This window comes from Haematobia irritans, chromosome 4 (assembly GCF_050003625.1).
Source record: "Haematobia irritans isolate KBUSLIRL chromosome 4, ASM5000362v1, whole genome shotgun sequence".
Lineage (NCBI taxonomy): Eukaryota > Metazoa > Arthropoda > Insecta > Diptera > Muscidae > Haematobia > Haematobia irritans.
This window is the reverse complement of record NC_134400.1, coordinates 174,049,250-174,063,172: the sequence shown is the minus strand read 5'-3', so window position 1 is coordinate 174,063,172 and position 13,923 is coordinate 174,049,250. Positions and strand designations below refer to the sequence as shown.

At 33.9% G+C, this 13,923-nt stretch overlaps 1 protein-coding gene across 10 annotated transcripts in view; it reads right to left on the bottom strand.

Moving 5' to 3' along the window:
- Positions 1–2,121: 2,121 nt before the first annotated feature.
- Positions 2,122–13,923, bottom strand: part of fry (microtubule binding protein furry) — a 289,484-nt gene continuing 277,682 nt past the window's right edge. For all 10 annotated transcript variants that reach the window (XM_075304475.1, XM_075304474.1, XM_075304479.1 and 7 more), the window contains 4 exons: positions 12,858–13,814; positions 7,547–7,792; positions 7,112–7,475; positions 2,122–2,987 (listed from right to left, as the gene is read on the bottom strand). In XM_075304475.1, coding sequence (XP_075160590.1) covers positions 2,791–2,987; positions 7,112–7,475; positions 7,547–7,792; positions 12,858–13,814 — 1,764 coding nt within the window. In that variant the 3' untranslated portion in view covers positions 2,122–2,790. The remainder of the gene's footprint in view (positions 2,988–7,111; positions 7,476–7,546; positions 7,793–12,857; positions 13,815–13,923) is intronic.

Sequence of the window (13,923 nt, the reverse complement as noted above, 5' to 3'; positions counted from 1 at the left end):
TGAAAAAAATTTACCTGGTTTTTGTTCTGCATTTTGCTTATGGTATAATTTATTTTTATTTGCAGTTACATGATGCCTGCATTTTTAAATTTGATGGGCACGAAGTAAATATGGAATGATTACTTATTGTTGAAATTGAACCAAAATAGAGTGTATAAAAATATGTGATGTTTACTTGCACGACATTATAAATACAAATAAACAATGAATTAATTTATAAATAAATAAAAACAAATAAATAAAGTTAATTTTGTGTTTTCTTTTCTCTAGTGGCGTCCTTTTTTCGACGACGAAAAAAGTTTTTTCATAAAGATCAAAACATTTTGGGTTGTGACCATGTTCTTTTAACTGGAAGAAAAACATTTTTGACGAATACCATAACATTTTAGATCGTGACCATTGTATTTTGATTCAAACAAAATTATTTTTATCAATATAATAACATTTTAGATGAGGACAATTTTATTTTTCTTAGAACCATGTTAACTGAGCTAACATGGTTGCAGGTGAAAATGTTACATGGTCGCCGCAAAAATAGCTCCTATCATATTATTTTGCTCTTCGAATATGATTGTGACAATCATGTTTCTTCTTTGCGTGTATGTGGAATATTGACAGAAAATATTTTCAAAGTTGTTTTTTTATAGAAAATTTTGTCAAAATGTTATTTCTATAAAAAGTTTTGTCAACATTTTATTTCTATAGCAAATTTTGTCAAAATTTTATTTCTATAAAAAATTTATTCAAAATTTTATTACTATAGAAATATTTTTTTCTATAGAAAATTTTATTTTTATAGGAAATTGAGTCAAAATTTTGTTTCTATAGAATATTTTGCAAAATTTTATTTCTATAGAAAATTTTGCAAAATTTAGTTTGTTACAAAAAATTTTTTTTCAAAATTTTGTTTCTATTGATAATTTTATTTCTATAAAAATTTAAGTCAAAATTTTATTTCTATAGAAAATTTTGCCAAAATTTTATAGTTATAGATTTTTTTATTTGAAAATTTGGTAAACATTTTTTTCTATAAAAAATTTTGCCAAAATTTTATGGTAATAGATTTTTTGATTAGGAAATTTGGTCAAAATTTTATTTCTATAGAAAATTCTTTATTTTTCATGAGATTCAGAATTTTTTATTCTTAAATAAAAATTTTACTGAATCAATAACAATATTTCAGAAAAATGTTATTTTTTTAATTTCAGATTTATTTTTTTATTACATTAATTTTTAATATTTATTGTTTATTTATTTATTTTTTATACGAAATATTTTTGTTTAACAGTGACGTGGGTAGCCAGTATGGGAGATACTGGGTGTCACTTTCAACCACAAAATGTTATTTTTATAAGAAACTGACTTTCTTATGGTTTTTATTGAAATGCATTGTTGTGCTATTAATTTTCTGATTTGTTTATGAAATAAATACTTTTGTTTTGTTTTTACACAAAATATTAGCATACCCGCCTTGCATTCACAAGGACGTATGTTCGATTCCTGCGTCGACCAAAACACCAAGAAGTTTTTCAGCGGTGGATTATGCTGGTGACATTTCTGAGTGTTTCAAAACTTCTCTAAGTGGTTTCACAGTGAGCCTGAAATATCGGGCTGCTGCCACCTAACCTAACCTACACAAAAAATAAGTTTTATTTTAATATTATGTAGATTGCCGATTTTTTTAATGCAAGTGCCGATTATAATTTTTTTTATTATTTTATTAGCATTATGTTAATGATTGAAATTTTTAAAATATTTCATTAAAAAAATTAATTGATACAATTAACTTTTTAATCAAACTAGTTACGTTTTTATTGAAAAAATTAATTGAGTTTTGCAATCAACATCAATAAATTGTTTAATTGACTCAATTAAAAAATTGAATTAAAAAATTTCCTAATGAAATCGATTAATTTTTTTAATAAAGTATTTTTTAATGTCCACTTAAAACTGTGATTGATACTATCATTTTCGTGATTGAAGACATTTCAATTAAACAGTTAATTGGATCAATTAATTTCGTGATTGAATCTAATTTTTTTGTGTGTACTCATACCTGGTAATAGGAGTTTTTGCTGGATATTGATATTTCGATTAAAATGAAACACTTTGTAGTAGATATATTTTTTTGTTTAATGGATTTCATTATTTTATTTGAGAATTTTACATTTTTATATTTATGTGAATGAATAATGGCTCCTAAAAAACGAGTCTGTCATCATTTTTTTGTTTGTTTCTAATTATACTTGCTTTCGCGAAAGTATGTATAAGGATGTATGAATATTGGTATATATATGTGTGCATATAAGTTATATACTGATTTATGATTGACTTATATTTGTGATATATACGATGAGCAATCGAATAGTAATTCTTAAGTCTAAACAAAAAAATTGAAAAAAAAAATCGAACAATCATATCGTAATTTTTCTAAATAAATTAATTTTGAATAAATTTAGATAGAGATTTAACGAGAACTATTAATTTTGTTAAACTTAAAAGATATAATCAAATTATTTAAATTTGCTAAACTTAACACAGATAAAAGAAATATCGAATACATTTTAAAATTTCTCCAATAATACATTCCAATGATGAAGTGGTAACACAATGTCTTCCAAAACTTAAAAAAAAATTGACAAACAAAAAAAAATTTTTAAACTTTCATATTTTTGTTTTTTAATTTATATATACTTTTTTTCTTTTGGGCTTGTTATATTGAAAATCCGAAGAGCTTTTTAATTTCATTTAACTTTGTTTTGATTTTTGGAGGTTACAATTTATAACTTTTTACAGATTTGTTACTATATCGCTAGATTCGCCAACACCACGAAAGACCTGAGAAGAGCTGGATCCATGTGTTTGGGAATAGCTTTTCATATTAATTTCCATGGTGTTCAAAGCACTGGATACATGATATAAATTTTCCGATAAGATAGCATAAACTTCAAAAAGCTCCGAATCCGATTTTGAGACAATAAATGCTTCTGCAATAGAATAAAAGACAAAAAAAAACAAATATTTTTAAATGTATTAATAACAATGAAGATAACACTGAAAACAAGTGAATAAAGTCGACATAATAATATTAAGAAATGGGCGGTCTTCCCCCGAAAGGAGGGCCTAGATAACGTTTCCATTCTTTGTAACAAAGCTGTCTTTTTCAAGATTGGAAAGGCAATGATTGACGAGAAGCCTACCAAGAAAGGCACCGAGGCTAAGCCACAGGACAGAGAATCGGTACAAATGGCAAATCAGGAAGCGAGGAGCCGATTATGGATATACCCGAAGGCGGTCTCCCTGTCTACCCTCCCAAGAAATACGCCGGAGCAGGTGCCGCAGGGCAGGAAATCGCGACCAATGGTGTACCAGGGAAGCGAGTAGCGTTTTATGGTTATACCCCAAGGGGAATTGAACTTAAGGAAAAACAAGTAAGGAAAGTCTAAAGTCGGGCGGGGCCGACTATATTATACCCTGCACCACTTTGTAGATCTAAATTTTCGATACCATATCACAACCGTCAAATGTGTTGAGGGCTATATATAAAGGTTTGTCCTAAATACATGCATTTAAATATCACTCGAGTTGGACAGAATTTGATAGACTTTTACAAAATCTATAGGCTCAAAATTTAAGTTGGCTAATGCACTAGGATGGAACATAATTTTAGTAAAAAAAATATGGGAAGCATTTAAATCTGAAGCAATTTTAAGGAAACTTCGCAAAAGTTTATTTATGATTTATCGCTCGATGTATATGTATTAGAAGTTTAGGAAAATTAGAGTCATTTTTACAACTTTTCGACCAAGCAGTGGCAATTTTACAAGGAAAATGTTGGTATTTTGACCATTTTTGTCGAAATCAGAAAAACATATATATGGGAGCTATATCTAAATCTGAACCGATTTCAATCAAATTTGGCACACATGACTATATTACTAATTGTACTCCTAGTGGAAAATTTCAACCAAATAGGTCCAAAATTCTGGCTTCTGGGGCCATATAAGTCCATATTGAGCGAAAAATATGTATGGAAGCTATATCTAAATCTGAACCGATTTCAATCAAATTTAGCACACATGACTATACTATCAATTGTACTCCTTGTGCAAAATTTCAAGCTAATCGGGATAAAACTCTGGCTTCTAGGTCCATATAAGTACATATCGGGCGAAAGATATATATGGGAGTTATATCTAAATCTGAATCGATTTCAACCAAATTTGGCACGCAATGCTAAATCTACTCCCTGTGCAAAATTTCAACCAAATTGGACCAAAACTCTGGCTTTTAGGACCATATTAGTCCATATCGGGCGAAAGATATATATGGGAGCTATATCTAAATCTGAACCGATTTCAATCAAATTTTGCGCACTTGACTATACTACAAATTGTACTCCTAGTGCAAAATTTCAAGCTAATCGGGATAAAACTCTGGCTTCTGGGGACATATAAGTCCATATCGGGCGAAAGATATATATGGGAGCTATGTCTAAATCTGAACCGATTTCTTCCAAAATCAATAGGGTTCTATTCTGACCTAAATTAGGAACATGTGCCAAATTTGAAGACGATTGGACTTAAATTGCGATCTAGACTTTGATCACAAAAATGTGTTCACAGACAGACGGACGTGGTTATATCGACTCAGGGACCCACCCTGACCATTATTGCCAAACACACCATGTGTCTATCTCGTCTCCTTCTGGGTGTTACAAACATATGCACTAACTTATAATACCCTGTTCCACAGTGTGGCGCAGGGTATAAATAGGGAAGCGATCAGCCGACGAAAGAATTATCAAAAAACGATCTGAGGCAGGTCGGAAGGTGAAGAATCGAGACGAAAACCGGCTGAACAAAAATAAGACTCCACGTGGAGCAATTTGATCTAACTGCCCAGAAAAAGTCACTTTTTCAAAATGCAATCTAGCAACACTGACGCGATTAAGACCTATAGAGGTTCAGATCAAAAGCGAAGCCGCTATGGCTGCCATGAAATTGAAGATGTTGAGAGAATAGACGGAAACATGATTCATCAAAGGATAATCGGCGAGACGGTGGGTGTAATGAAGGATGTTGCAACAATCTATGTTCGTAACCTGAGATGGTCATAGCCGCCGAGTTTGACATTCTGACGCCGGAAATATGGTCATGGAAGAATGGGACCCCAGAACTGATATCGGTGGGAAATAGCTGCTACTCAGATGGGTGATGAAAATGAAGTGAGAAGACACCATTGGGCGTATATGAGGAGGACCCAGACAACGAAATCCTATTTCGATTACCACACCACAGCTCATTCCGGCAGACAGATGTACGTTCTTTATAGGAATGTGTAAAATGGATCGGAAATAACACTAGGCGATAACACAGACGATCGCGAATCGTATTGGAATGCAAAAGCATGATCAACGAATACTCAGAATACGATAGGATCCCCATCTAATGGATGCCGGGACATCCCAGAATAAGAGGAAACGTAAAGGCGAATGATCTGGCGATAAGAGTTAGGACACACAGAGAAGTGAACTTGGAGAACGCAAAGTTAATAGCGGCAATGGGAGCCGAGCTGGTTGAATGAGAGACACATAAAGCGATGTGGACCCAGCAAAAGATTGGAGCACTACTCAAGGAGAGTATGATGACAGCCAGAAGGGCCGTGTGAAATATTACCGGGCACCTAGAAGAATTGAGAGCACATCTGAGGGTGGTGCATGTGTTTTGAGGATGATGAGAACTTGGTAGAGTTTGTCAGGGATTGGAAAAAATTAGGGAATTCGTTAGGGATACTGAGTTGCTGGAATAAAAGAAGGGTACGATGGAAAGATGTTAGATCGTAGAACAATAAGAGGAAGTTAGATCGCACAATATGCCGAATACTGGCTTAGGAGTATGTCAGCTGACGTTAAAATTCTCCTTTCAACCTATCCTAACCCAAACGTTTGATAACGTTAAGGGTCAGTATTACCGTTATGCCACTCTAGTGGCAATTTTACCACTATTTTCAAGTGCTGGCACTTTTGTGCAATTAAATTTTATTTCTATAGAAAATTCTATCAAAATTTTATTTCTATAGAAAATTCTATAAAAATTTTATTTCTATAGAAAATTTGGTCAAAATTTTATTTCTAAAGAAAATTGTGTTAAAATTTAATTTCTAAATAAAATATTGTCAAAATTTTATTTCTATAGAAAATTTTGTCAAAATTTTATTTCTGTGGAAAATTTTGTCAAAATTTTATTTCTATAAAAGATTTTATTTCTATAGAAAATTTTTGTCAAAATTTTATTTCTATGATAACTTTGCCAACATTTTATTTCTATTAAAAATTTGTGAAGTACCTCTTAGTTGGAGAGGGATATTTTGGAAAATCTACCAAATCATTAAGAATTCTACCAATCTACCAAACAGTCAAAAATCTTCCATTTGTGGTAGAATTCTACCAAACGTGGCAACAGTGGTTGAAAATTCAAATAGACTTTTTGAGATTCGAAAAAAAAAGTTGAAAAGGTTACTTTTTACGGTCCCTAATATCCCAGCAAAAAATTGGAAGTTCTTCTAAAGGCACTACTTTAAAAGCACTTCAAAAAATGCCCTCCCATAGATGTTCTTTATTTTAACTACACAGCAAGTTCTTTTCATTCAATTTATTTAAAACTCACTTTTTTCATATTTTTAATAATTTTTTTTAATTATTTTGTTTTAACAATGATGAAAAGAGAGTAAGAATTAATAAAATGGTACAAATTATTTAAATTATGTCGAAAAAAATTCTAAATCCATTCTAGAAAAATTGCAAATTTTTGAAAATATTTGAGGTTAAACGTTTTAGACAAACGTTAGAATGCATTAAAAATCACAAAAAATTAAAATTTATTTACTTGGCAAAATATGACATTGAATTCAGGCCACACCTTAAGAAGTGTTGCAAATTCAGTGCAACGACTGTTGAAATGGTCGACGTCCGTCCTATGACAAGCCCATGTTAAATTCATCGCTTCTGTGCCAATTTTGCACCACTTCCGGATCCAAAAAGAGCATTTTCACTACTTTCTTGGCGACGCTTTTTTTGCTGGGATATTATCGCTAATTTTTTAGAACTTACCTTGTCTATCTTTCATTATACTTTGTGCATATGCATTCAATATAATCGACATTTCATCATATTTCAGACGATTGTCCAAATTTGCATAACTGAAGATTGTCAAATTGAGATTTGAACCTGTCATCTGAGAGATACGTTTGTATTGGCGTACATGTGTTATGGCCGATGACCACTTTTGAGCGTTAATTAATTCGTGAAGGGTACTTTCGAATTCTTCACTTGTCATTGGTATGCCAGGCGATGGTGTTGGTGTATGTTCACCTTCTGTTGACGTAGATGTCTCTAAGGTTTCGAGATCAGTTTCACTTACACTGCGTACTAGAGCATCTCTAACTAAAGCATACAAGTCGGATATGTCATGAACCTGAAAATCCAATGAAACAAGAAACAATGATATATTTCCCTGTGAATGTCCATGGCAATGATGGTACTTACATTTTCATTTTGTCTAAAGTGATTGACAACATTAGAGCTTATCTTATGATTCGATTCGATTAATAACAATAATTGAAACATTAATTTATATAGAGCTCGTCCCAAATCCAAAACAACTTCGGTAGAGGCAGGATCAAATGGCATATATGGGATATTTGAAGTCGATGCCAAGTCTAGACCCGAAGCAGCAACATCGTTCTCACTGAACAGTGATAGTTTGCATGACGTCTTCACAGAGTCCAAACACTGAAATTAACAAAACATAAAATAAATTTAAATTAAATATAAAATAAATAAAATATTTAAATCCCAATTCAGCATGTCATGAGCCTATAAAAAAATCTAGAGGTTTTGTAACCATCTTTGCTTGCGGGCTAGATCAAGCAAAAGTTTCATACTTCATATCATATGAAAAGTTCACGTTGCATATAATAAATGGAGAAACTATTTTTTTTTTTGTGGGAACTATATCATGTTATGGTTCTAAAACCACACAGAAAAAAATATCACCAGAATATTTCCAATTAAAAAGTTAATTCAAGTTGAATGTTTTTTCAATTAATAAATTAATTGATACAATTAACTTTTTAATCAAGGTAGAAACATTAGGTTAATTAAGTCAATGATTGAAAATTTTAAAATTTTTAATTAAAAAATTAATTGATAGAATTAACTTTTTAATCAAATTCAGAAGACGAAGTCAGTTAAAAAAAGTGATGAACATTTCTTAATCAAAATAAAAATTCTAAGCCAATTCAGAAAGTAGTTGAAAATAGTTACCTTTTTAAATAAAAAATTAATTGGGGTTTGCATTCAAAATCAATTAAATTTTTAATTGAATCAATTAAAACATTAATTGAAAATTGCTAATGACATCAATTAATTTTTTAATCAAGGATTTTTTCTATGCCCAATTAAAACTGTGATTGATACTATCATTTTCGTGATTGAAGACATTTCAATTAAAAAATTAATTGGATCAATTAATTTCGTGATTGAATCAGAAAAATATTTTTTTGTGTGCAGTGTTGCTTTCTCTGCATCATGAAAGCTCATGCAGTAGTATTTATACATCACACTTCACTCTCTCCTGATATCTGACGTCTTGAAAACTCTAGCATATCCAGTATGCGGTTTTAATTTCGATAGGGCCATATTTGCTTGGTGTCGTTGCAAGCCTTGCAATTCTCCCAGTTCCCTGGTACATTCCTGAGCCAGGTACCCATATTGTACTGCCCAGCCATCTCGACGACAGATTTGCTTCAGTTTATGGCCGTATACTAGTTAAGGATTTTGCTGCAAATTGACTATCTGAGCACATATTTACGCCATATGGAATCGGGCAGCACTCAGTGATAAGAGAGAAGTTCACCAATGTGGTATCACAATGGACTGAATAGTCTAAGTGAGCCTGATACATCGGGCTGCCACATAACCTAACCTAACATATTTATGCCAACATTTATTGGAAATTACTTCTCACCCAATTTGTCATCTCTTTTATTGCTAATATTTCAGCCTGAAAAACACTACAGTGAATAGGTAATCTTTTCGCTGTTTTAAGTCTCAGGTCTTTAGAATATACTCCGAAACCCACTTGTCCATCCAATTTTGAGTCATCGGTGTTGAAACCAACGTTCATGATCTGAAAACGTAATGCTTACGATTTGATCAAAAAAATCCGATACCGTGACTCGAACTTGGATTGTCTGCTCCATACGCGTTAACACTGACCATAGCACATTGCACCGCGGAGTGGGCATTAGAGCGTCTAATGAATATTTTAAGACATTTCATAGCCAAAGAAAAACGGAAGTCATTCATGAAATCGTGAACGTTTCCGTTTCATTCGTTCTCGATTTGGGAACGTAATGTTTTATATTAGTGTGACAGTGTTTTATCACGTCCAAAAAGTGTAGGTTTATTCTCAGGGGTCTGCGTACACCACACTTCACTGTTGGGAATTAGAATTTCAAACTTTTTGTCGAACAGCGGTTTCGCCAGAGTGTAATTCTCTACTTTTGGCACATTTGGCATTATTTTGTGGACCAAAGTGTGACCATGCCTTTTTTCCGACCGCAGCGATAGCCCTCGCAACCATATAGCCGTTGTTGCAGATGACTGTTTGACCAATATGTGTAAAGGCAATAGATACAGCGTGACATTAAGGGATTATGTCCCTAACTTCCTGAATGCGCTTGAGATACACAAGCACGCAATTCGCAATGCACAATTTTCGGTTTTAGTCCCTACTTTTTGCACGAGTACAAAACTACCATGACTTTTCTCGCCTTTTCGTTAACAGGGAGCCACCGCGGTGCAATGCACAGTGGTCGATCCCTTTGGCCAAAAATAAAAAATCAAAGTTAGAAATTTTTCAAAAAGTGTGGCGTCACTGTTTCTTATGCAAACAAGGTTTTACAATGTGTATTTGTTTTTGTTTTATTCCATCTGTACTCTTTAAGAACGGCCTCAAAAGAGATTGGTTTTTGATGTGTGAAAAAGTATAAAACTAAGTGCACTTTTAAATAAATAATACAAAATAAAGAAAAATTATATCGAAATAAATCGAAATGAATATTGAACTAAATGGTATTAACTATATTTTAAAATAAAAAAATGTATAAAACTTGTTTTAAATTTGTTATAAAATCAATTTTAGTCAGTCTCATTGTTTCGTATTCGCTCGTTCTTATATGTAAAATTATGTGCACACAAAAAAATATTTTTCTGATTCAATCACGAAATTAATTGATCCAATTAATTTTTTAATTGAAATGTCTTCAATCACAGAAATGATAGTATCAATTAAAAAATTAAATGACAGTCAATTAAAAAATTAATTGATCCAATTAAAAAATTAATTGATACTATTAATTTGTGTGATTGATTTTTATTTCAATTAAAAAATTTGTTGATTCAATTAAATTTTTAATTGAATATTTTTTAAAACTCAATTAAGATTTTAATTGGAAAAATTTTCGTGAATTTTTTTCTGTGTCTATTTGTGATATTAAAATAATTCTAGATTATAAATTTAGGCAAATCGGATAGAAAGTACATTTTCTAGAAGCCCAAAAAATAAAATGGGAAGATTGGTATATATAGGGGCTATACCAACACAAGAACCTATAACCATCATTTTCTTCACACCTATTTGTGGTCCTAAAAAACCTCTGTATTTCAAGTTTAAGGCAAATCGGATAGAAAATACGGTTTATACAAGCCCAAGAAGAAAAATTGGGATATCGGTCTATATGGGGGCTATATAAATACATGGACTGATAGACACAATTTTTGCGGACACTGACACTGATAGACACTCCTATTTGTGTCCTAAAATACCTCTAGATTTCCAATTTCAGGGAAATCGGATAGAAACTATGGTTCCTAGAAGCTCAAGAAGTAAAATTGGGAGATCGGTCTATATAGGGCCTATACCAAAACATGGACCGAAACATACCATTTTTAGCACACCTACGTTTGGTCCTAATATACCTTTAGATATCTGGTAGAAAATACAGTTTATAGAAGCCCAAGAAGTAAAATCGGGAGATCGATCTATACTGGAAGTATTTTTGGCAGCTAACTCCATATAGCACCGACCACTCTGCAATGGTTAGCATGCTCGCCTTGCATAAATAGGGTCGCGGGTTCAACCCAACCCGTGGGTTCGACCGAACACCAGAACGTTTTTCAGCGGTGGAGCAACCCTTCTTAGTAATGCTGGTGACATTTCTGAATGTTTCAAAGCTTCTCTCAGTGGTTTCACCGCAATGTGGGACGCCATTCGGACTTGCCTATAAAAAGTAGGTCCCTTGTCATTAAGCTAAACATAGAATCGGGCAGAACTCAGTGATAAGAGAAGTTCACCACTGTGGTATCACAATGGACTGAATAGTCTAAGTGAGCTTGCAATGGTTAGCATGCCCGCCTTGCATACACAAGGTCGTGGGTTCGATTCCTGCTACGACCGAGCACCAAAAAGTTTTTCAGCGGTGGATTATTCCACCTCAGTAATGCTGGTGACATTTCTGAGGGTTTCAAAGCTTCTCTAAGTGCTTTCACTGGAATGTGGAACGCCGTTCGGACTCGGCTATAAAAAGGAGGTCCCTTGTCATTGAGCTTAACATGGAATCGGGCAGCACTCAGTGATAAGAGAGAAGTTCACCACTGTGGTATCACAATGGACTGAATAGTCTAAGTGAGCCTGATACATCGGGCTGCCACATAACCTAACCTAACCTAAGGTATTTTGCATACTCACCAAAGGCAATTTCAATACCACCTAAGGAGATGGGCTTAACCGTGGGAATTTTTCGTTCTTTGCAAAACATGACTAGCTCTGTTTTTACAGGACTTACACCTAGACCATTCTCCTTTGCCCATTTCTCAGTCATCCGAATGACTCCCTGTACAATATATCTAATTGTGAATAGGAATTTTCCCCTGAATGCAAGAACCACATCATCTGCGTACGCCACCACTTTCTTTTTCTAGGGAAACCAGCAACATTCCAAAGAAGTGGTGTTTATCCTATTGTGGCTGAAATAAATTAGAAGTTCGTCTAACAGTCTAAGTATCCCTTGATCAACATTAGGAGTTGTCAATTCTTTCAATATCGAACTAGGATGTGATTGTAAAGCCAAAGTTGTGTATTCATTGACAGATAGTGAGCATTCAATAAAGCTAACTAGTTCATGCAATGCGGTCTACTGAGAGACCATGGCCTTCGAATGAGCATGTTGTCGTTTCGAGAAAAATCTTGAATCGATGCTAGTTGTAAGATAAATATCTATCAGCCTCTCCAGAATCTTAAGAAGGAATGAGGAGAAGAGTGGCGTGGGTTCCCAGTATGAGAGATACTGGGTGTGCAGGACACACCTCCCACCCGTCCAGGTACGGACAATTCGATTCCGTTAGGAATTGTAGATGCTCAGTCTGTCAACATGTTGACATAAATAGATTCTTGGTGGACTAATGGACTGACGGATGAGCGTCTACAATTCCTGACGGAATCGAATTGGTCGGAAATCTTTCGCACTCGACTGAAAAGATTTTCCCATTCTAAGTATGAAAACGACTTTTGTTACCATCCACTTTCCTGGGATATATGCAAAGTTGATACAGCCTTTATATATCGTTGACAACCACGGTGATACTCAAGAGTATCAAAAGAATTTCTCGGACATCGAAACCAAAAGCCCATAAATATTTTGGAGAATCGAAACACAAATATATACAATACACGATTTTTCAAAAAAAAAAAAATAATAATAATAATAATAAATAAATAAAACATCCAACTTACCTCCAATACCTGATCCTTACGATCAAAGAATGTTTCCAAATGTTCCTGTACTTCGAGAACATTGAAACGCAATGTTTCAAACAAACGTGGCGTGGTTGTTTGATGTTCACTACACCAGACACGTGGCGGATCGGCTCGAGAACTTAACAAATCGGTAAATAAAGATATTCGATTGCCCAATTGTGAGCCAATGCCAGTGAAGAATTTTTTAGCTTCTTTAGAGATGCTTATGGTTTTAAAGGTTAACTCTTTTATTAAACGATATAATTGCATTAGCAACTCGGACGTATGGGCTGATGGTTGATTGATCAACATAGCCTGTAGTTGTTTACGCCAATTTTCCTCAGCTTCATCGCGTACCGCAGCACCAAATCGTATAATACCGGGCAAATGGGGCGATGCATTGCATGGTGTGATATCACCTAAATCACCAGCACTGGAACCACTGGTATCACTGCGAGAGACTGAATTTCGACGCCTTCTCTCCCTTAAACTTAGCGAGGTGGGTGGTCCAACATTATAAGTGGATTTGAATGATTGACGATGATCCTCATCGATTGGCGATTCAGATTCGGCTTCTTCGTCCGATGAATCATCAGCAGTTTGTCTACGTCGTTTACTTAATATTGGGGTCTTATCACTGAAACTGTCTTCCAGAGCGGACGAGTGGCCTCCTTTGATAGAACCCATTCCTCCAGCACCGCAAGTTAGCATATCCTCATCACCTTCAAACAATTGATGACGTCGCACACCCCAATTGAAATTATCTGTGGATTCTCCAGCAATGCTATCCTCATACTCTAAGAAATCGAAATCTTTGAAAACAGTAAAATCAGGTTGGCCATCATCACGGCGAGATCCACTGCTCAAATCACCCTGGGGTCCAGAAGTCTCCTCGGTTGAGGAGGCTGCTGAAGACTGGCGTTCCATAAGATCCGAGGATTGACTGAATATAACCTGGGGAAATGTTCAAAACACAATAGGAATATTAATGATTTTCAAAAGTTTCATTTTCATACATAGAAAGAATCACACAGATATATTGATAAATAAAGTAAAAGACGTT